A 24815-nucleotide genomic window follows, 5' to 3' on the forward strand; every position below is an offset into this window, starting at 1 on the left:
AAATATTTAGCCATAAAACCTGTCCTATTATTCCATGCATGTAAACGGAACCTACAAAAACACATGACCAACATTTTCTTTATCTTTTATCACTTCAGGGTACATGGAAATGAATTGTGAAAGTGAGATCTTCACAGGGAAAATAGACCTGGGAATGTTTCCGAGCATGTTAATCTCCCCTCATTAGAAACCAGGCGCCGAACCTGTCTCATTTGATGTCGGAGGATAGATCTCCCAATTCACCCCCTACATAGTAGATTCGTATTTCAAATTTATTTTATGCTTTTATTCACTAAAATAATCATTATAGGAGAGTCACTCTTTTTGTGGGATATTCATAACAGTAGAAGTTCATAAATTCCGGAGCATTTTGGAAAATTCTAACCTGGATTGTTTTAAAGTTAATGATATGAGAATAAAATTCCATGTAGAATAAAATCATGCGCACAGTACAATCGAAACCATGGGCACAGTACAATCGAAACCATGGGCACAGTACAATCGAAATCATGGGCACAGTACAATCGAAATCATGGGCACAGTACAATCGAAATTCATGGGCACAGTACAATCGAAATACTGAATGGTGAATGCTGTTTGAAAAAAATGAAACAATTATATGCTTAGAACATTTATTGAAATCAAGAATTCCTTAGTAAATCTGTCGTACATTTTTTTTCTTTTTGTTTTCAGCAAGATGAGGAACGCAAATCAATATTCTGCTATAACAGCTTGCGTTCATTCATTTTGTTGCCTGCAAAACTACTCCAGAAATTATTAACAACTATCGAATTTAAGCAAAAGACACTTTTATTGTATCTGTAGAATCTTTTTTTTTTTTAATATTACTTATTCTTCATTGGCGAAAGAAAAGTAACTAGCCCATCCATCAGTTTTAGTTGGTTCTTTTGAGTTGCATTCAGGTCCGTTTGAATTTATAGGCTGAAAATAGAACAAAAAATAAATGAATATCTTTTAAAGATGAAAAGTGAACTATAAATACTTTTATTCAGTAAACATATCACTAAATTTAAAATAATTCTAAACAATGCAGGTGAAGTCATTTTGGCTAAATTTAATTTAGTTCAGCTACATTTACAATCAAATCTGAAGCAACATGAGATATTTTGAGAGGGTTCTGATAATTCTGAAACGTAGTCAACTGATGAGATTAACATCTGATCCGGTGCATCCTCTCCAATTTCCACGTCATACCAGCTGGAGGATATTTGTCTTCGAGGGACTTAACGTGCACCAGGTACGCTGACAAGTGATTAGTCAATGGAATCGGTTTTCAAATTTGGAATCCCCCCGTTTAGGAAGTCGAAACCATCTCACAAAGCCATCGCGACCACATGTGGTATCGTTTTATTAGCTTCATTATTTGTGTCTCCGAAATAACTTTTGTATTGGAAATTCAGAGGTGAATGTTGGTGATGATGTGGTACATATCGAAGTAAATGAAATTAAAATTACTGAAATCAAATAACTGCTGAACTCTGGGACAATGTTAATGTCTTTATTTGCGTAACATTAATACTTTCTTTCAATTTTGCAATACAAAGGCAGAAGGCACAATGGTGGATAATTGGTAGCCACTGAAAAAAAGATGGTATTCAAATCTTAAATATTCAGATCTTAAAAATAACAATACACCGTCGGTGCACACTGTCAGGATGAACTTCCAAACTACGCACATACAAAAATATTAGATATTAACAGAAGAAATAACTTATAGCAGATATAGCTAAATTGATAAAAATAAATTATAGCTAAATTGATAAAAACTCTTATTTCCACTCAACTTACCACACTGAGATAAATATCAAAATACTTCACAGAAATGTTATAGACGGAATGTTAAATAGAATAAATTCATATTCATTATAAAGAATGCTATTATATTTTCTTATAAATTTTTCATCATAAGATTTGATAACAGAAATTACAGTTACCTCAGAAGACTGGCGAATTATCTGGGCATTACAAAGTATTTATAGAATTGTTTCAATAAACAACATGAAATACACTTAAGCAACGCTGGATCCTCAAAAAAGTGGAACAAGTTTTAATTTCCCTGAATATCACGCTTAGGCATATACTTCCAAATACAAATTTTCATTAAATCAGGTGAAAAATTGTATGAAAACACAATGGATTTTGTAGAAGTTAAAAGTGAGAATTTTAAGAAATTACACTTTTATGCATTCCCTCGTAACGAGAAAGCGACAATTAACAAATTGTTCTTTTTATATTCATCTATGCACACACAAAGTTGGAGAGGGGGTGCCAGCTCAGGTGTCGTCCTCGTCATCTGACAGCGGTTCAAAATTACAAGGTTGGTCCCCAAATAGCCCCAGTGTTGCTTTAAAACGGGACATTAATATAACTAAACTAAACTAAAACAAAACACACAGTTTCCCGTTTCCATCTAAAAATTTGCACAGGTTCAGTTATTTCTAAATTTTGAGAAACATATCACAAATTTCGATGGAAACATGTATTTCAGAAATGCAGATTTATTCGAAAAGGACTCTGCCATATGCTAATATTTGTCTATCAGTACATCGTCGCAACAACATGACTTGAAAGAAATTTACTAAACACACATAATGTTTTTTCACTTTGATTGGTCGACAGTTGTAACTTCGACTTTATAAAGAAAGGAAGAGAAACTTGAAAAACTGAACATTTGAGATATTTTAGAAAAGAACTGGAATTATGATAAAGAAAGTAAAATTCTTTGCTCACATCTGTGCACTTTTTAAAAGAATAGCATATTTTAGTAATAATGAAAGTGCGGAAATGCTGACAATTTAAACAATACTTAATAGTAGTGATTTCTTGAAGCATACGAACATCGCTCTCTGAATTCGCGGTAGGGTTTATATAAAAACCGACTTTTTGAAAAACCGGTTTTCGAATTCGATATTTCCAAAAAAAAACCGGTTTTAGCCGGTTTTCGAATTTTTGTCAAAAAAAAAAATGAATAGGGAAAAAATAAAATATTTTTCCCTATTCTATTTTTTTTATTTTATTTTAATTTATATAAGATAACAAAAAACGAAATCAATATCAAAGTCAAAATATAAAAAACAAAATTAAAGATTACATATACATATTACTGACACAAAATAACGAAAACTCAAACAAAAATTTCAAATAATATTTATATTATTTTCACTAATTTTATTTTCTCCAAAGAAAATAGGATTTTAAAAAATATAAAATATCCACTGAACGGTGGCCAAGTCTCGTTCTTATTTTGGACACAATATTGCCTGAAATTGAAAATTCTCGTTCACTAGTTACTGAGTTTAAAATCAAATTGCAAATCTAAGGGTTTTTTTTTTTTTTTTTTTTTTTTCTTTTCTTTTATTCGTTTGTTCAAATAATGAAAATTCAGCTTTCAGTGTCCTTGGATTTGTAAGTTTTTCTTCAGGGTCTTCAAGAAACTAAACAATTATATTATTTCCGACAATTATTTTATTAATTGCTTTCAAATGATTATCTAGATTGCTCGTAGATGATCCTTTGCAGCTCTACATCTTATTACAATGATTTCAGATTGCCTTGTCTATCCCGAACTTTTTGAAACTATCCAAAACTTCCGACTTACTCATTTTTATCTAAAAATGAAATTAAAGTTATTGAATAAATATTTTGACGTTTATTTTGCAATTTTATTATTTTAACTATTAATATTAATGCAATTTAAAATAATCGAATCTACACATTTTCTGGGAATTTTGAAAAAAAAAAACACTTCTTAATCTAATTCCGATGCTTGCTAAAGACATAATTTATGTTAAAACGTTGCGAAAGAAAATATGGAATATTTTAACACCCTGTGTTTTATTTAAAATTCCATTAAACAGAAGCCAGAACTTCTTAACTTACACTAATTTTTGATAGAAGAAATTTATATAATAAAATTTAAATTTTAAAATGTAAAATAGAAAATATAAACCTAAAAATTAAACATACTTAATACTTACATTATTTTTACCAAATTTAACAGCTTTATATTTTTGTTTCCTGTTTTCAACTTCACAATATTAAGCAAACCTGTCGTGACTCGAGACGGATCGGATTCTGAGACCACATTTCGACAATTCTATTTCATTAAGGGGTGAGACGCGGAACGATGAGCACATTTGACCTTGGATTTCTCGCATTAGATACTTTTTTAGATCTATTTTTTTTCACGTGTATATGAGTGTTATGTCATTTCTGACAGCATTTTATTTTAACTGAATATTTCGTATTGATATGGCTAGTTCAAGTGGTGTAAAAAAGCTTTCAGGAGTGGTACGAAGAAAATTTTATGTGATATCATTAAATACTGTGGTCAAGAAGCAGAAAACGGGGAATTATTTATTCCTTTCACACGTTCTTCGAAACGAGCCAGTCAAATTGCTGACGTTTCTATTAACACCGACTTCATACCGATAGACAAAACATCCGACTAGAAGCAAGAGATGAACTTTATCAAACTTTTGTTTCACCTAGAAAAAAAAGTGAAAAGGGATATTCATGAAAAACATAAATTGATGAATTCGATGCGCAACTGTGCAGTGCACAAGCACTGACCAACGCAACTTGAAACGTTAAAAAAATGTGTTTGCTGCCCGTTGCATAGAATGAATAGCAAATCAAATAAGTTCAAAATTAATTTTTACATGATTATATGAATTATTAAAACCAGTTTTCTTAATGTAAAAACCGGTTTTAGAATGTGACTAATTTACTTTAAAAAACCGGTTTTTTAATACCGGGTTTGAAAACCGTCAAACCCTTGGGAAGTATCTTTTCTGAACGATTTAAGTAGTAATAAGCAACAGTATCTTTACTTTCCCAAAAAGGAACGAAGAAGATAGACGTTACACAAATGATACAGGAATTGATATTTAAGCTTATTTTTCAAGTTACTCTCATGCTTGAATACGAACAGTCGGTTCAGAGCTCAGCATTTCAAAGTGATAGTGCAGACAATATTTAAATTAATAGCTGACATTCAAGCGGCATTCGTAAAGTCCATGGACTGTTACAGCACTTGCATGAGCAATTGCACGATCGATGTCTAGAATTTTACAACTGGGCCCTACTTCAGGGAAAATCACAACCTCCTTTCCTAAGAAATGTAATATGGACAGAATAACATAGCTTTCATAAACAAAGAAGCCTTTTAGGATTCGATTGGATTGAATTTTGGTGTTTATTGGCGCAAGACCATATCTGACTATATTGCGCCAGACATAGTAAAAAAGAAGCCTTTTAAACGATCTCTCTTGGGGCAGTAAAAATCCATTCTTCGTACAATAGATCATTATCAGTTAGAATTTTCGATAAATATATTGTATGGCTTGTTTAGAACCTCGCTGGTTAGTCCTCTTTTACACAAAAATGTTTATCGTTCAACTGATTATGATTTGTATTATGTCTGAACTAAGGAATGAATTTCCTTTGGCAATACACACTCTACAGATCTTTACTGACAAATTCAAAAAGCCGCCTTTATGTTGCAACTTATGAACAGGATCATGTATACATAATTATTATTTAAAAAATATAGCTTTATATAAATGTTGAAGAATGCGTTATTATTTTTTGATTCTGTCATTTTAATAATATTTTGTTATATGTATATTAACCCTGAAAATTACAGTGGAAGATTCGTTCATACATGGTCAGAATCAAAAAATTATCCAAGGCAATAAATTTGTCTTTTAATATATCGAAAAATTGTATAAATAGAAGCATGAAACTTTGTGTCCTTATAGATTAGTGTAGTAAAAATAATTAAGTCATTAGCACATTTTGCTATTGGAACCACACAATTTTTTTTTTTTTTGAATTTACTATTTTTATTCTCTACGGAAGTTAAAAAATTGGGCACTTATTTGATGAAACTTTGCAACTGGAAGAATATAGGTGATTGCAGTAGTTAAAGAGATAAACACCTCTCTCGTCTTTTTGCGATACCCTGTATAATATATTAATAGGAAGCAAAATATATTTGAAATGCGTTTATTTTGTCAATATTTTTCCCTCTCTAAAATATTGCAAGAGGGACAAATTCTCATTATAATGCAAATGATTTTCAATAAATAGTAAATCCAAAGGAAATGCAGTTAATTTATAATCTCAGAAGCCTGATGATACTTTTATGTATTTCGAATACTGGAATTGATATTTCCGAATCAGTCCAAGATCCACAATAGAAACCCGGTAGTCGGGTGATTTTTTTAAGAAACGGAGAGTAAACCTTTTGTGATTTCAACGAAATCATTTAGTCTTTATTCTTACTCTGTATAATTCCTTGATAAAATGTTTTCTCAAAATTGACAAACTATTCTATTGTGCTTGTTTTATAGCCCATCCTACAGAATTCTCAATGAATATGAACATATTATTAAATAATACTGCTTATGACATCTTTAGATTGTATTCTTTGGTAATTTGTTGAGTTATTAGACAAAGAAGGATAGAAAAACATTACATTGATGTAATGATAGACTGACTACTCCGTACCCCCTCCCCCAGAAGGCACACGGAAAAAGAATCACCTGATCGCCGCAACAGCAATACTAACTGGAATTGTGGTTGAGTTCAAAGGACTACACCGGCCACGGTACAACCCTTCCCTAAGGAATTACGTCGCATCATCGGTGGAAGGTAGTCAACCCCCACCTTTTCATACACCCACAAAGGTGGAGAGAAGCAACCACCATGCCGGAAGTTTCTCATCCTCAATCACGAAGTGCCCCCCACATGGGACAGTACATTTCTGTAAATTGGATTTTAATATAAACGATTCTATTGAATTCTATTTTCCCTGTTAGATGAAGGGATAATACCATATTACTGTTCACTCGATCCTCTCACTTTTTGAAAATGCTTTGTTTGGAGATGAATCAGGCTCTATAATTATTTCAAGAGCTTCTGTATCGTACTCCTTATTGATTTTCTCATCTGATGAAACTGCAGATAATTGTTATAAGTATACTTTGAATTCAGAAAATCTCTGTCATTAGTTCTGTTTGCACTTAGCTTGACACGAAAGTTGAACTTAAACTTATGATGAGAAAGAAAATAAAAATGTTGAGTGGGAGTGTTCTTTCTTCAATTTTCATTTTCCTCTAAAATTCGGTACAGATCTAAAGTTTTGATATAAGATCACGTACCGGTTATGTATTGTTTCAGTTATGTATTGTAGTTTCGTCTGTTCGATGAAGGGCAGATAATGCCATATTACTGTTCACTCCATCATCTCATTTTTTGCAATCGCGTTCTTTGTAGATGAGTCAGAATGAATCAGTTCTTTAGAGATGAATTCCTTGATTTATCTTTTCACATACACGAATAAGCAGACAGTGTTTCTCAAACATAAAAGTATTGGCTCTGAATAGATTATTTTTTAATGCTTGTATTTAATAGAGGAAACTGAATGGCATTTATTTCGCTGTTATATTTATACGAACGATGAACCCAATGAAGCATAAAAGGTATTGACCTATACCTTATACATAAAAAATATAATGTATATAATAAATAGAAAATGCAATATATTTTTTAAAATATTAAGTTGGAAGGTCTTACCCTATTCTCTCCTTTTTGACGAGGGATTTCTCTCAAGAAATAGCAAAGTGGACAGTAGAGTAGATTTAGAATTCCAATGCATCGCATGACCCAGGTAAATCCCATCTTTTTAACCAAATAACCTCCAAACAAAGGACCTTGAAAATTTCATATAAATCATAAATATATGAGAATCTGAAAATTTTTTGATTAATTTAAAAGCATTTTCCTCAGCTAAAAATCCTATTCACTTGAAATTTTATTTTCCTTATAAATTTTTCTGATAATGATTAAATTTATAAAAATACAAATTATCTGATATTGCTGATTTTAAGGGATGTAGTTAATAAAAATTATTAATGCCCTGTCTTATTGATTGCTATATTTTCATCACAATTCAACTACAACAACGCAAAATTATGAAATCCATTTTACCTATAGAATAAGCTAAACACACTGCCATCTCAGCAATTGCATATACGCTCCCATAAAGACCCATATACCTCACATCCACTATGTTTGCAAGCAGAGGCATAAGAGAAGCATCTATAACTCCTGAAAAGAAAAAGTTTCCTTCTTGAAATATTGAGTAATAGAAATCTTTCAGCTGATGCATTATCACTTCCCAAGAAGGAGGAAATTCAAAATTTCTCTTTCAAGGAAAGATTTTCACTTGCCGCCATTTAAATGTGAATTTCATGTAGAGTACTTATAGACAATCATAAGCCCCGTTCCGATGCCCTGTTGCCTTTACGGATATGGTCGTAAATCTGCCAACTGACCCATTCTATGACCACCCCTGTCTGTAGGCGTCGGTCGGGAGCTTCCCGCAAATTGTCGGTAAAATGAATCGACATCAAAGAACTCCGGAAAACCATAAGAGAAGGGAAAGATGGCAAAATGTGTCTATCTCAAGACACACACAGGTCGTCGGAACTGGGCTATAGACTGACTACTCCGACCCGCCCGAATGTACGCGGAAAACCTTGAATGACCGGACCGCCGTGACAGCAACACTGGCGGGAATTGTGTTGAGTCCTAAGGGTCATCACCGGCCACGATACAACCCTTCCCTAAGGAAGTATGTCCTGTCATCGATGGGAGGTATCCACAAGGGTGATGAGAACCAACCACCATGTCGGAAGCTTCTCATTCTCCATTACGAGGTGCCCCCATGGGATTCAATATTCATAGACAACAACAATAACCAGTTCCTTATTTGTTGAATGCTTATTAATTCATATTAAATCTGTCATTTTTTTGTTACTGTAGTCAGTTTCTTAGCAAAATACATGTAGTACGTTTATTTTCTCTTTGCTGAAAAATGTTCGCAGCTTTTATCTTCAATACAATTTATTCTCACGAGCGAACTGATTTATCGGTGGACCTTCAAACTTTAACTGTGACAAATGCACTGAATAAATATTTTTTAATTTTTTTTTTCTATTTTTGACAATAGAACAAATAATCTTCAAGCAACTAAGCGTCCTTGAAGTGAGACGCACTTAAATAATATGTAGTGTTAAACAGTGAAGAAAATATTTCATTCTCATATGACATTTAAAAGAAAGACATCAGATGAGTCACCCCACATTTGAGAAATATCACTATAAGCAGCTCATCGGCGATTCATTCGAAGATCCAGTATAAGAATTATTTAATTTCTTCCCAATTAACCAATCACTAAGCTTGATTCCCAAAAAAAGCAAATAATATTATACTTCATCTTTAAAAGTTATATTTAGAATTGTTAAATATATTTTTCAGCTCAAAATATCTGCCATCTCTTTTTTATAGAGTAGAATTCTCCTCAAAGAGTGACCTTCAGAGACCCCATTCATAAAAGCAGCAGCCTAATGCCTGCCGCTGATGACACTGGCGTATTTTCAACAAAGTCCAGGTCATTCAGTAATTGAAAATTGATTGCCGCCATCTTATTTTCAGAGTACATGAAGAGAACGAGATGAGGATAGAAAAATTTCAGCGATGAATGCAGCTTTTTTCAGCAAGAAATAAATTTCTCTAGCCATAAAAGCATATGAATTCAATAGCGTTGCTGGATGAAAAGAATTCATCTTGAAATATTAAAGCAAGCAGAGTCTGGGATTTGCTTCCTGCATATCAACTGTTTATACTTAAAAAATGATTTTTTTTAATGTGAAGAAGTATAAAAAATAATATTGGAAATAGCAACTAATATTATTTTTACTATAACATGAATCGCAAGCTTTGGAGGAAATCCTCCAAAACTTTCTGGAATTCATGTAACAGTAACGAAAGATTAACTGTGTGTTTTATTAAATTTTATAAATATATAATTTACTTTCTCTTTAAATTTGGAGCTATTATTTTAAAACTTTTCTCCACACCACTATTCCTTTATAAAAAGAAATCTTTAAAAAATTTTAATGTATTAAAATAAAGCGCGTATTCAACTTTTTTACTAACTATATTTTATTCTATGATTATTATTTTTTTTTTTCATTTTCTCGAATTGCATTTTTTTTTATTTAAAAAATAGAATTCTCTAACTTTAGAAAAAAAAAACCTTAATGATAACTTCAGTTAGAAAGTACAAGAGGAAATATTAGTAAATAATTTATTTAATCAAAAGATTACTTATGCAAGGTAACTAAATATTTTCACTTATATGTTTTGGAATTTTATGCGTTCGAATCATGTTTAAATATCTTTATTTTTAGCAGTTGTCACAGAATAAACATGTAGCATGTATTTACAACTAAAAAAACGGAGCATTTCAAGCAAAAATCTATAGGAGAGTTCATCTCTCGACTTTCTCTTTCACAGTATGTTTCATCTTACAGTGAAGAAAGAGCTCTTAAATACCCCGTTTTATTAAAATCCAGAGATTTCATTTTCTAAGGATTACAATATTTTATCTTTCTAAACTTCGCATGAGAAAAAAATAAAGACAGAAATAGAAAAATTCTGAGACTAAAACTTTTGGGGGAAATCTCATTTCTCCTTACTTTTTTACACGTAGCAACTGAAACTCAACTCGTCGAATGAAGAAAACTTGTAATGATTATAGTGTATCCTATCTAAAGTGATTAAAGCAATAAAATATTATCCATAAATCTTTCCTTACTTAAATTTACCTGTCACAGAAAGAGCAGTAACTGCATATTGTCAAAATACAATTTTCTTCTAATCCTCTAAAACTAAGGAAACATATAGCATAGTGTCTGTGATTCTGCTGTAAGCTTCCTCTTTTTAAAGAAGCAAAAATGAGAGTTACAAAATAATATATCATTTTTAATTATATAAATAAGGTTTTAATGAAAAAAATCTTGGTCTGAAAATATTCCTAAAAAACAGGCTAAAGTTATTGGACAATGATTGGATAAATGTCATCTACAAAGTATTCTAGAAACAGATGCTGTCAAAATAAGAAAATATCTAAAAACAAATATCTATAACATTTATTTATTCTTGAGCATAGTAAAGGACATCTTGAAATTTCTCAATCTCATGTTTGTTGCCAAAAAAAAACGAATTTCAAAGCTTTCTTTCTTTTCTTCAAACTTAAAAAAAAAACGGATTAAGAAAAAGGATTCTTAATACGGTGGAGAAAAATTCAGGTTACAATACTGTTAAGTGTTTAAAGCTCATTAGTTGTCAAAAGTTTTAATCTTAAAAAAGGAAGGTGGGGATAATTTCTGTCAATTTGCTGTGTTTATTTTATTGATATTATGTAGCTTAACAAAAAAAAAACCCTCCCTTAAAGAAAAGGTTTTAATGGTTTTGCCTATGCATATTGTTCGGTTTCAACAAAGAATTTAAGCCAGAAGCATTCTGAGAAATTCCTGACCTCAAGAATGAAGTGATTAATTATTTAATTCTCCGGCACTAAGCTCTAGAAAATATGCGCTGTAATTTCTAAAGGTCCAACCTTGAATTCATTGCAAACTACTCATTAATTCCTTTCTGTGATTAGTTTAAAGAAGATGAGACGGTCAAATTAATATTTCCCTTACTTTCTATTGATTTTATTCCTCGAATATTTTTTATTACACTAATTAACATTGAAACAAGATTTGTTTTCTCATTAAAGTTAAAGCAGTTTAGTTTTAGAGATCAATAAGGAATTAAAATAAGGAATAAGGAATTCGGGAAAAGGTGAAGTTTCGTTTATTTCCTTAGTATCTTGTTGGCCACTTGTCTCCGAAATGCGGTTTCTGCGCAAAAACTGTGAGGGACATCAATATTGTATTCTTACTGAGTTTCATTGTATATTTTAAAATTTCTATTTAAAAGAAGATTGTGTGTTATTTGAGCAATTCTTTTAAGAATCTTTTATTTTATCAGCACCTGTTTAACCTGTAACCGTATATTAGAGATTACATGGTTTAATGAGACCACATAGTTAAATTCTTTTTCTTATTTGGCATCCATGAAAAATTTCATAACCTTCTCGAGAGTGCCAATTATTCTTTCTAAATCAGGCTTTTCCTTTAAAATCTTCCAGGAAACCCAAATATCGATTGGTCAAACAGAAATATATAAAGCATACCATATGAAAAGCAGGCAGAGTTGTCTATATCTTTTAAAGGTTTTTCTTTCTAGGGAATTAAAATTATTCCTGCAATTTTCTAAAGATTTCCTCCAGAATTTCAACTCATCACTCGCTTTAACCTGTAGCGCCATTCTGTTAATACGTAAACATGCAAAAGCAAATGAAATCTTAAAACTGGGAAATCTCAACAAAATAAACCCACTGTAATAATCATAAATGTGGACTAAACTCAACTGAATTCTACTCGGTAAAATGTTTTCTAGTTGATGAATAGTTTTTTCTACAATATGAGTGAAAAATTAAAGAACTCATTCCTTTTAAAAACTTATTATCAGTTTTTGAACAACATGATAATAGATGACGAAATAGTTTGACACCAATTAATAACTAACCTAAAGATCATTAGTTCTTGTTTTGACTTGCCCGTGTATTTTAGCTGAGGAGATTCCAGAATGGTGAATAATTCACATATCATGATGACTACTGACTCTTTTTTAAGTATTTCAAAGCATCATTAATAATTTTAAAGCATCAAAGATTCTTCAAAGCGTCAATAAATTTTCGTGCATTTTCTACAAACTACTCTATTTGAGTGAAAATGTCCTAAATTTTAATGTTATCATCTTCTAGATTTCTTTCCTTCCTTAATTAATTGTTATTTTTTTAAAAATTTTTTAAAAGATTTTTATTTTAGAAACATTTTAATCAATTAATTATGAAGCAAATGGGATAAATTATTTTAGTTTTTTAAGGATTCTTTAAGTTTTTCAATTTTCAGATTAATCCTACAAATTTTTAAAAGTTTTTCAAATCACAGTACCTGATTTGTATTCTACTTCTTTCTTCCACTTTATAGCAATACACAAAAAGGATTTGTATTCTACTTCTTTCCTTCACTTTAAAGAAATACATGAAAATGTTCATTTTAAAATCAATATGCCGATTAATATGACTATGCTTGTGTTCTTTCTTCCATTAAAGCCGCTTACCCGTAACATGCCCATAGATATATCACTGAATATATGTGGAATGTGAGGGTGCTGTACCTGCAGATGAAAACTGATCACAAATTTTTCCCAGATTAAAAGTTTAGGCCTTTAAAATATTCTTTTTAAAATAATAAAATGATCATTTTAGATCAAGAAAAAAAAAAGATTTTTAAGCACTTGAGAAAAATTCAAAAATTAAATTGTTTACTTAAATACGGCGATTACCCCTTCACTGAAGTTGTTCATTCATTAACGTTTGCTTTATTTCACTTTCTAAACTTATTAATATAATTTTAAACTTCCCGTCAAGCAGTTATTATTCTACAGTATCTTTTGCAATGGTTTAATTTCTTTTCTTATAAATGACTTCCGTTGAATAGTTTCAATTAACTAAGATGAAAGATTGTGTATCATCTTAGTTGAGAATTCTCGAGGCATCCAAAGATTTTATTCTTTCGATTTTTTAACTATTCAGTTTAACTAATCAAATACGTAGGTGTGAATGTACACATGCAAACTTATCAGAGTAATCGTTGTAAAAGGTATTTCGCTAATGATCATTACTCTATTAAACTATATTACTATCTAATTTTTCTTTCTTTTTTATAGGACCAAATGAACATTTCTCACTCACAAAAGTAGCAATTTTTCAAGCTTCTAAATTTTTGTTTTAGGAGTCATTAGGAATTCGGTTTTCAATCTTTTAATTAATAAAAAAAAATATTTGAGTTCCTTACCAATGCCCAATCCTAAGCCAAAATGTGGAATCACAAGTTGCAGAATATGAGTCGAAATAGGAATCTGTAAAAGAATAAGAAATTATACAAAATTGTACCGCAATACAAAATATTTCGCAGCATAATATCTTCGTTTACAAACTGAACACATTTAATTATCTATTTATTTGCAAGTTAACAAAAGATATAAAATAAAAGTGAAGATTTTTTTCCCTACATTTTCAGTCATTATCACAAGAGTTTTGTGAATTATGCATTTCAGTCATTATCACGTGATTTTTTGTGTATAAAAGGATTCTCTTTCCCATGAGTTCCTTCGATTCAAAGGGGCCGCGGTCGTCTGGTGGAAAGGTCTCGGCTTCGGAACCGGAGAGATTCAGGTTCGAGACCCGATTCCACTGAAGAACCGTCGTGTAAGTGGGTCTGGTGCACGTCGGGGCCAAACATAATCCCGATGATGTGGTGTGGAAATTTGTAGAGAGCGTACCAGCTCAGGTGTCGTCCTCGTCATCTGACAGCAGTTCAAAATTGCGAGGTCCCTCCCAAAATAGCCCCGCCCCGTGTTGCTTTAAAATGGGACGTTAATATAACTGAACTGAATTGAACTAAACTAAACGACCGAAGTTCATCAAGGCTACCGATTCAGCTACGTTATGTTGCTGAAACATCATATTCACTGTTGCAAAACAACCAATGCGTGTCGATTATTTTTTATTTACTCCTACATAAGATCGTTGTTTTTTTTAAAAACAATTAGTTTTCTACCTCACAAACAAAATTTCCTTATTCCCAACTTTGTAAACGCAATAATTTTTCCTTTTCAACCTCTTCTATTTCATTTTTGATAAAACAGTTTTTGATTATATGTCTGTTTTTTATCGAAGTCACAATATCGCCTAGTTATTTTCAGCAATTTATTTCATATACAAAAAGATAAAAATAACACAATTTCGCCTTATTCCGTAAGTGGCTTTTAAACCTCAAAGGTTGGCAGGAGTTGTATGCACGCGAAGTGTTTTTCGAATTTTCCTCTTTCATCACACCCTTCCTCACAACTGCAATCATGAAACATTTTCCTCCAGGAATGAAGAAAGCTACGCTTATTAATTGGGAACTGGAACTTTCCTAGGAAAATAATCTTTACCTCATTTTATATTTAAACCATCATCCCCTTAAAAATGCAGAAAAAAATTCAATTGACCCAACATAATGATTACAAAATTATGTATGACAGCGATTATGTATCAAAACTTTAAAAACAAATTTAAGGCAAGAATTTTCTATACTCAATGGTAAACAAAAATAATTTTTTCAAAAAAAAAATAGGAGCAAAAATGAGTTTTCGTTCAGATAAGATACACAAAATTATAAAATAAATATAAGAAGACGAATATGCCTCAATAATTTTCAATAAATATGCAATAAAGTCACTCATTATTTTGGTAATAGAATTGATGCGAATGCCTAATGCATTAGAGAACAAAATTTTTTCCAAATAATCTGATTGCATCCATAAAAGATGATATTCTATTTTTTTTTAAATTATTTCTTGACATTAATTTCCTCAACACAAAGAAGAACAAGATCTCAATATTCTATCCCTTACATCAAATTCATTTCCAATTAAGTCGAATTTTCATATGTTTTTAACATATAGATTAAAAATGGGAGCAAACAAGTTGGATGGAAGTAATCTCTTTGATACTCGAAAAAAAACGGCGATTATGTATATTTATAGGCATTTCATCTAAGGTTAGACCTATTTAGCAAATTATGATATGCAAATTGAAATTTTTACTTCTTTGTCATACTAAGTAAAAAAAAATGTTTATCAAAGTTATGAGTTCAATTTTTTTAAGGTTTTTTATACAGATTCATCAAAAGATAATTTGATTATTGAATTTTGAATATTTTAACTTTAATTTGAAATCAAAGTAATCAAATTAATTTGTTGCTTTTTATCTTCGAAGTGAAATGGGTTTTTTTGTTGTTGTTTTTTGCTACGCGATCTCTTGCTTTGAGTGAACACACTGAGCCGCTTGTTTCAGCCAGTCATTTCAAAATGATTGGTGACAATCATTTTGTTTAAATTGCTACAACCAAAGAATGGTAGCTCTACAGAGCTTTATTATATCTTTTGAAATTTTTCTTATGATTCGTTGGATTTCATTCCAATTAAAATATGAATAATGTTGATTTCATTTTTCTGTTTTCAAAAGCTATATGCTTTTTAAATTTTTTAAGATGTATAATGGAAAGATCTAACGACTTTCCTCAAATTTCTTCGCTTTTCTTCGGATTACTGGTATTTTGGTTCATTAGTTACTTTTAATGCGATTATTTTTTAAATATTTGTTTGTTTCTCAGTTTTGACTATAAATATTTCAGCTTGTTAATTTTTTATGACTTACTTGAAATCTTGAAGGATTTTCAGATTTATTTATTTTTTCTTATAAGAATTCTTCTTTAATGATTTTGCATTTCAACTTTTATTCAGCACAACATAGCCAAAACAGTCTCTTGTGCCATAAAATGCATTATTCCATTCCATTCCATCAAAAGATATAATATTTAAAAGTTTTGATTAGAAATATTTCAGCTTGTTAATTTTTCATAGCTTACTTGAAATCTTTTTTAAGGATTTTCAGATGTATTTATTATTTCTAATAAGATTCTTCTTAAATTATTTTACATTTTAACCTTTATTTAGCACAGCATAGCCAAAACCGTCTCTTGTGCCATAAAACGCAATATTCCATTCCATCGAAAGATATAACATTTAAACTCAACAGAATTCTCTCGAGTGCACTTTTACTAATTACAAATGTAATTCTTATTTTTCTAAAACAAATAATATCATCATATTGTTCAGTAAACAACATTTATTCACATTCGAGTAATTCGAGACGTGCAAACAGAAGACGCGCATAGAAGATCAAATGAATAAATCTAAAGTTAGAACGAAAATAATCCAACCAATTACAAAAGACTCGGAATTATAATCAAATGCATTTACTACAACTTCGGTAATATTATTTTTCATTCTAATTCCTGGAATCTTTTGAAGTCGAAGCATTTAGTTGCAGATATTCCGTTGCTTGGATACTTCCTACTCACAGCGCCTCATTTCTAAAAATCATTACAAAAGTAAAATTACTTTGGAAAGGCTTAATTAGATTAATCAAATTACTAATGGGTTTTTTGTCGACTGCGGTCTCTTTCAAAGAAGAAAGATGAAATTAAGCATCTTATTTCATTTTCAAAGGAATTCGACTTTTCATATAAGGGAGCGTGTGTTATTACTTTCTAGAGAGAAAGACCGTTTTGATCATTTCTACACTGAACTTAAGATAGTAAAACAATTTTAAAATTTCGATTTTTACTGTAAATTATAACTAAAACTGAGGTTAAAATAAAGTCTTCAGTAGGGGAAATGGAAAGAAAACTACTTCTTATTGTAACATAATTTTAAAAAACGTTTCTATATAAGCAGCACGTAAATAAAATACGTGATAAAATTGAAAAAAAATGAATAAGATATTTTTAAAAAATTCGCAAAAATAATGTCAATGAAGAATTTTTTAACTTAAATTGATGAAGTGTAAAATAAAATATTCCATTATTATTTTATTTTACAATTTTTTGACATTATCTATAAAAAGGGAACTTACAATACTAGATTTTTAGGGAAATAATAATTTTCATTTTCACAAAATAAATATAATAATAATAATTTTCATAATATAAATAACAATTAATAAATAATTAAAATAAAATTAAAAAATTGATAAAATATATAAAAATTCGTGTGCCGCCAAAGTGGTGTCATCGGCATTTGCTCGATAGTTTTCACGCAACGCCAACGTGATGTCACCGAGCGACATAGTGGTTTCTTCATATTACGATCGTTTGAAAATAAGAAAATTCTTAAGAACTTGAATTCATTTCGTTTAAACTCTTCATGATTAACATGAACCAACAGAGACTTTTTTTTAAATTATTAATGAATGCATATCAACAAACTGTGACTACAGAAAGTATTTTGACCTCAAGAATTACTTGTGCCTTCTGTATTTAGTTTAGTTTAATTATATTAACGTCCCGTTTTTTAAAAGCAACACTAGGGCTATTTTGTGACGGACCTCGAGATTTTGAACAGTGGTCAGAAGACGATGGCGACATCTGAGCTAGCACCCCCTCTCCAAACTTTCACGCCACACCAGCGGGAGGACGTATGACCCAAGCGGATTTAATGTGCACCAGCCCCACTTACACGATGGTTCTTCGATGGTATCGGGTTTTGAACCAGAAACCCTCCAGTTCCGAAGCCGAGGACTTACCACGAGGCCACCTCGGCCCTCGTGCCTTTTGTAAGTGCTTTCGTATGTGTAGGTGCCGTCGAACTTCAAGAAATGAAAAATTATTCTTCACTTTCGTGGTATTTGTTTCTTTTTCAAGATTCCAAAGTAGGAAAAAAAGTATATTGGCCTTTGAAGTTGACATATTTTTCTTTATTTGTACATTGAGCATTTTCATGATTTTCTGCAGTGCAGAACGACTCAAGCTAGGGTTCCTCGGAATCAACTTTCGAATAACCAATAGGGTTAAGCGCCGCACACCTGTGGCTAAGAGCCAACCGCCTCGAAGAGGATGCCAATTCGGTGAATTTACCAGTGATATGGATAGATTATGATAAAGATAGCAATCGGCCACAACAGATCCTGTCTATACTGCTTCGTTCAGTGGTGGCGGGTAGTACGGCTGTATACAAGAAGAAGAAGGGTTAAGCACTGCAGGATATTTGGAATAAAAGACCTACCTCCTATTTTATATATCCTTCTGAAAATGTAAACGATTGCAACTTAAATCAGCTTAATGCAAAAACTAGATATTAAATATCAAGGATTTTTTCCTGCTTCTTATAGAAATACATGGGTCTCTTATTTTTTATGGAGGTGGGTGAGGTGTGAAAATTTGGAGTGGGTGCCAGCTCAGATGTCGTTCTCGTCATCTGACCGCGGTTCAATATTACGAGGTCCATCCCAAAATAGCCCTAGCGTTGCTTTAAAACGTTACGTTAATATAACTAAACTAAACTAAACTTCTTATGAAGATGCATGCATCAATTCTTCATTTTAGAGTTAGTCTGCAATTTCCTTTAAAGGAATGTTGCGGCATTTCTCCATATAGCGCACCTCTTAATATATTGAGAATTCTGAGCGTTTCAACAGTCATTTGATTTGTTCACAAAGCCTTTATCTACATGATCTCCAAGGTTTGCCAGCAAGAAAAATTTCTAGAATGAATTAGTAGTAATGAACTTTATTTCATCCAAACTTTCAATCACAGTCTCTAAAGCCTTAATAGGAGCCACGGTTTTAAAATGTTAGTTTGTCGAATAAATTTGATTGAAAGCAAAAAATTTATCAAATGTTTTTCATACGCTTTGAATTTCTTTTATGGGTTTCTTCGTCTTTTAAGTTCAAATGGTGGTCACTTAAGAGACAGGATATCTTGTTGCATGCACGCCATTAATAGAAATTCAGGCACAACAGCACGGTCCACCTTCGAATCCAACGTAGGAAAATAGCCATTTCTCTAGATATTACCAATAATAATACTTTCTTTGGTACTAACTGAGATCTACAAGCTTACAGATTGTTAGTTTCATAATAAAAGAAGAGCTAATAAAGAATGCAATCCTAAAATATAAGATATTGTTTCAATCTGGAATGGAAACTTGAAAAAAATATATTGGCATTTGGAAAGAATATTGATTATTCTATAAAAAAAGAGAGGGAGAGAATGGTAAGAAAAAGAAAAATTAGAAAAACAAAAATTGAGATCGGGTCCAATCGAAAAGTGCAGCCTTTAGAACAATATAAAAAATATATATATATTTGCTAATGATAATCAAGGGATCACGATGTTTAGTTATATTAACATTCCACTTCAAACCAACACTATGGCTATTTTAGGATGGATCTCATAATTTTGAACCTCGGTCAGATGACGAGGACGACACCTGAGCTGGCACGGACGTTTAGCCCCGATTGATTTAGCTTGCACCAGACCTGCTTACACGACGGTTCTTCGATGGAATCGGGCCTCGAATCAAAGGATCACGAAGGGCTACTCCAGATTCGAATCTAATTATATCTGAATGTGACATTCGATTATCACTCTATTTAGACCATGAAGTGTTGAACTTCGGCAACACATGTCTGGAAACTCAAAAGAGGATTGTTCCGAACACAACATTAGAATATCTCCTTGAATTATTAACACCAATTGGAATTAACTTTGTTTTGAAGCAGAACCTTTCGCCATATCAAGACTGATTTTTCAATGGATAATCATAAGTGCGATTTGAAAACTAATTCCTAGCTTTGTTACATGTGCAATAGAAAGATTATATTAACCTTTTGTACTCGAAAAAGTAATTCGGTGTATAATTATTCACTTAATACATAGACTTATTTATTACTCCAAAAAATAGATACAATTGTTTTAAGTTGAATTTCCCAGAAAAAATGAATCTACATCTTTATACCATTCTGCAGGTATTTTTAACAATTAAAATAAAAAAATAAATTAAAATATCAAAATGTTGCACCTTCTTGAATGGTGAGTGAAAGGCACCATCCGAGTGCAAAGGGTTAATTTTCGTCCAATATTGTAATGTGTTCTCTACAAACGCATATATTTCATGCGGACATTCCATTTGAAAGAGTAGTCAAATTTGCCTCTTGCGCCACTAAATCCCACTATCCATCCATCCATCCATTTGAAAGAGATTAATATTTTTATTGTAAATAAAGCCTCAAGGTCAAGAAAATACAGCTCCTTGAAATGAAGAAAAAGTAAGTTAATTTTTTATATATATATATTTATTATTGTATGAATATGTAAATACTTGTTGATTCTAATAAGAATAGATGTTTAAATTCTTAGCAAAAACAAAGATAAAATTATTTTAAAATACTCGATATGAACCTTAGATTTGAAAGAGGGAAACTAACATAATTTAGGATAAAATTTTTCATTTTTAATTAACCATTTTAAGTAATCAACTTTTCATAAATTGCTACAGGGTAACTTAGCAAATCATTACACAATTATTTTAAAATCGCCCTCATTTTAAAAATTTCTAAGGATTAATTGTAGCCTGGATGCGTTTTCTTGTAAGCAATGTACTTTTGTTTTTAACTAATCATTTTAAATAATCAATTTTTCATAAATTACTACAGGGTAATTGAGTAAATCATTACATAATTATCTTAAAATAGCCCTCATTTTAAGAATCGCAAAGAATTAATTGTATCCTGGATGCATTTTCCTGTTAGCAATATGCCTTTGTTTTTAAAAGCCGATTTCTTCATGAGTTTTATTTTTTCAAAATATTTAGCCTGTTGACTTATGACCCTAGTGTTACTTTATTAAACACATATTCGTATCTTTTAACACTTTAAAGGGCCATTTTTTCTAGTCATATTATGTTAAAATGTTTTTAGGCTTGACATTAAAACAAGAAAAGGGATTCATTTAGCTTATTAGATAAATTTAATTTGATTAATTAATAATTAAGTATTAAATCAAGACATATCATTTTGTGTAAAATAAAGAACTAAAGCATCTAAGTTTCTGTCTTTCTAAAAAAATTTGTCAGAACTTATGCCAACCTACATAAATTCATACGAAGATTGATAAATTTGGTGGGAAGCATACTTCCCATGGCCCTAGAAAGGGTTAACTGAGAACGGAGCAATGAACCGACAGTTCCAATAGTTCTGATTATTTTACTAATGCGTCAAAATTCGTAAGTAAAAATATATATAATAGAAACTATATCAAATAATTCTTTCTTCGTTTTAACCTAAAAACGTTCAGTGCAATGTAATATATTCTATAATTGATTATAAATTCCATTCCTGTCATTTGTAGCGAAGGCAAAAACGGGACCCTGCTTCTTGAAATCTACCGCATGTTACTTTCATAACTCATTAAGCTTCTCTCCCTCTCTCATGGAACAGTGCTTATTTTACTAATGCATCAAAATTATTGGAGGCATTCCTAATTAAAAAATATATATATTAGAAACTGTACCAAGTAATTCTTTCTCCATTTTAACCTAAAAACATTCGGTGCAATGTAATATCTTCTATAATTGATTATAAATTCCATTCCTGTCATTTGTAGCGAAGGTAAAAATGGTATCTTGCTTCTTGAAATCTACCGCATGTCACGTTTATAGCTCATTAAGCTTCTCTTCCTCTCTCGTGGAACAGTGCTGAAGGTGAGAAGCGATAAAACTGATGCCTCCTGTTTAGAATTTTTCTTCATATCCTCCGATCTATTTTGAAACGATTTTTTTCCCTGCAGTGAATATCAATGCCGATAAACGTTATCGATTACAGCCATCGATTCCAAAGACTTTTGAGATTTTCCAGCTCATATAAATTTTTTCCACTCCCTTTTTGATTTTAGTTTTCTTATTTTGGTCTACATCACAAGAAAAGTTTGATTATTTTTTTAGAAGCATTTGTCGATTAAAGAATATTAATGTTTTATATGCGATTCTCTTGATTATGGGGAATGATCTCTGGATGTGCTGCCACAAATAAATAAAAAAAAATCATCACACTCTATTTGCCATCATGCTTTCTCCCAAAAACCATCATTGCATATTCTTTTTTTTTTTTTTGCGAAATAAATCAAGGAGATATAATTCATGCTCCAGATTAAAGGGAAAATGTTTAAAAAAATCCTTGTATAAATATATAAAATAATTAAAAACAGTATGATGGAAATATCCATCCTCATGCAAATTTACATGCTTATCTCAGTACAAAATCTTCAATGTCCCTCCTTTCTAAATTTCTCCACTTTTATTAGCAAACAAACCTCAGATTAGTTATAAAAAAATATTCAGGAAATCGCACATTTCTTCCAACCATAACAATCAGCGTAATGACAAACTCAAACCTCTGTAATGATTGTGACATTTGATTTTTTTGACAGTCACATTCCTTATTACGCAATAGTCGTGAAAAAAATTGCCAGCAACAACCAATTTATAGTACACCTGTTTTGAGAACAATTTTTTGTTCACTAAATGTTGTGATGGAAATTTCCATCATCATGCAAAGAAGAGTTAACGTTTTATATGCGATTTGCTTGATTGTGGTGAATGATCTCTGGATGTACTGTCACAAATAAGCAAAAAAAAAAAAAGAACAATCAAATTCCATTCGTCGTCATACTTTCTCCAAAAAGCCATCATTTAAAGGGAATTGCTTTGTTCTAAAACATTTCTCGTTTAAAAAATTTAAAGACTTTTACATGTGCAAATAGAATCCGACTTTAAAATTTTCAATAATCACACCCCTTTTTGCCGCTAAATTTAATCATCATATTAAAATTTATGCCCACATATCAAATTTCATTGCTTTATTTCTATTAATTTCCAATTATTATTATTATCAAATCTTATACCAGTTTTCAAACTTGACAAATATCAAATTTTTAATGTTCATTTTTTAATCAGAAGTACGAATATCAAAAGGTGTCCTGCATTTCATTGATTTGGAACCCTAATTCCCTCCAGAAGGAAAACATAAAATTCCGCAATTCTTTTGAACTAGAATCCTTTCCACAATCTACCTCAATACTAGATAAACAAAATAACAAGGCATACTTTGGATAGAATGCACTTTTTTAATGTTTTTTTTTATTATTATTTATTTCAGTGGTGATTCAAATTAACTTTGCAGACTGATTCTACGTGAACTGTGAGGTGCCCTCTCTTCGATTTAAATACATATTCCCATTATTTTTCAAAGCCAAATGACGAAAAAAACAGTTATTGGTAGGCATATAAAGCATTCTTTTTAAAGAGAATTTTCTCCACATTCTTTCAAATCGATTTTTTTACAGAAGTTTTCTCTTTCCAGACATTCTCTCCTGAAAATAATAACACGGCAAAAAATCGAGAATACTTGTTTGAGATGAAACACTTTTCTTGATTCCTGGGGAATATCAGATGCCATTCAAAATCTCACGGGAAAATTTTTCGCTTGGAAGTACTCTGCACAAATCAAACTTCAGAATTTTCTTTCGCCTGTTCTTATGAATTCGTTTTCCGTTTCATTTACTAAAAACAAAATTTAATTCCATGTCAACATAAATTCGCATCACAATGTTATGTACATTGAATAATTAACAGAAATCCTGTGAATTAAAATTTTGTCTACCTTAATCACGAATATTGTGCAGTAAAATAAGTTTAATGATCGTAATCTATATTTTTCATAGTTTTACTCTTTTAGTGCGATTTTCAAACGGCTGGTACCGCACAAAAATGACATAAAATTACAATTTAACCTGAAATCCCTCCAATGAGCTGCTATTATATACTTACGATATGTTGCATGTAACCAAGTCATTACTTGAGAAATAAAAAAAGAATAAACCAAGCAGGGGTTTTTTTTTTCAGTCTTAAACCGAATGGCAGTAAAAATTGAGTCAAACTACGATCGTCCTTAAAATCAACATTGGATGACATAGCATTCAGTATGTCAATAATATTGAACTGAAGAATGGAATCAATTCGTGCTCACGTGATATGGGTATGCTCCGAGGCATTTCGAATCCATAGCTTATCTTGTGGAGAAAAGAGTCATGACATAAGAAAATCTGTAGTTAGATGTCATATAACTGTGACGTCACCGAAATTGATGCAAATATTGCATTATGAAAAGAGTAGGAGTATTATGTAAAATGTCAAAGTCGAGGCTTCTGACGATGAGGAGAGAAAATTTACAAAGGAGTTTTTCAAGCCGAAATTATGAAATAGTTTAACCCTTTCTAGGGCCGTGGGAAGTATGCTTCCCACCAAATTTATCAATCTTTGTATGAAATTATGTAGGTTGGCATCAGTTCTGACAAATTTTTTTAGAAAGACAGAAATTT

General features: G+C 31.1%; 1 protein-coding gene across 1 annotated transcript in view; it reads right to left on the minus strand.

Annotated features, from left to right (window-relative positions):
- Positions 1 to 812: 812 nt before the first annotated feature.
- Positions 813 to 24815, minus strand: part of LOC129959786 (synaptic vesicular amine transporter-like) — a 79335-nt gene continuing 55332 nt past the window's right edge. Inside the window, exons 12-15 of the mRNA XM_056072678.1 lie at positions 13845 to 13908; positions 8017 to 8136; positions 7603 to 7739; positions 813 to 942 (exon numbers count right to left, since the gene is read on the minus strand). Of these exons, the coding sequence (XP_055928653.1) occupies positions 850 to 942; positions 7603 to 7739; positions 8017 to 8136; positions 13845 to 13908 (414 nt within the window). The 3' untranslated portion in view covers positions 813 to 849. The remainder of the gene's footprint in view (positions 943 to 7602; positions 7740 to 8016; positions 8137 to 13844; positions 13909 to 24815) is intronic.

Source organism: Argiope bruennichi, chromosome X2 (genome assembly GCF_947563725.1).
Source record: "Argiope bruennichi chromosome X2, qqArgBrue1.1, whole genome shotgun sequence".
In the NCBI taxonomy this organism is placed as follows: domain Eukaryota; kingdom Metazoa; phylum Arthropoda; class Arachnida; order Araneae; family Araneidae; genus Argiope; species Argiope bruennichi.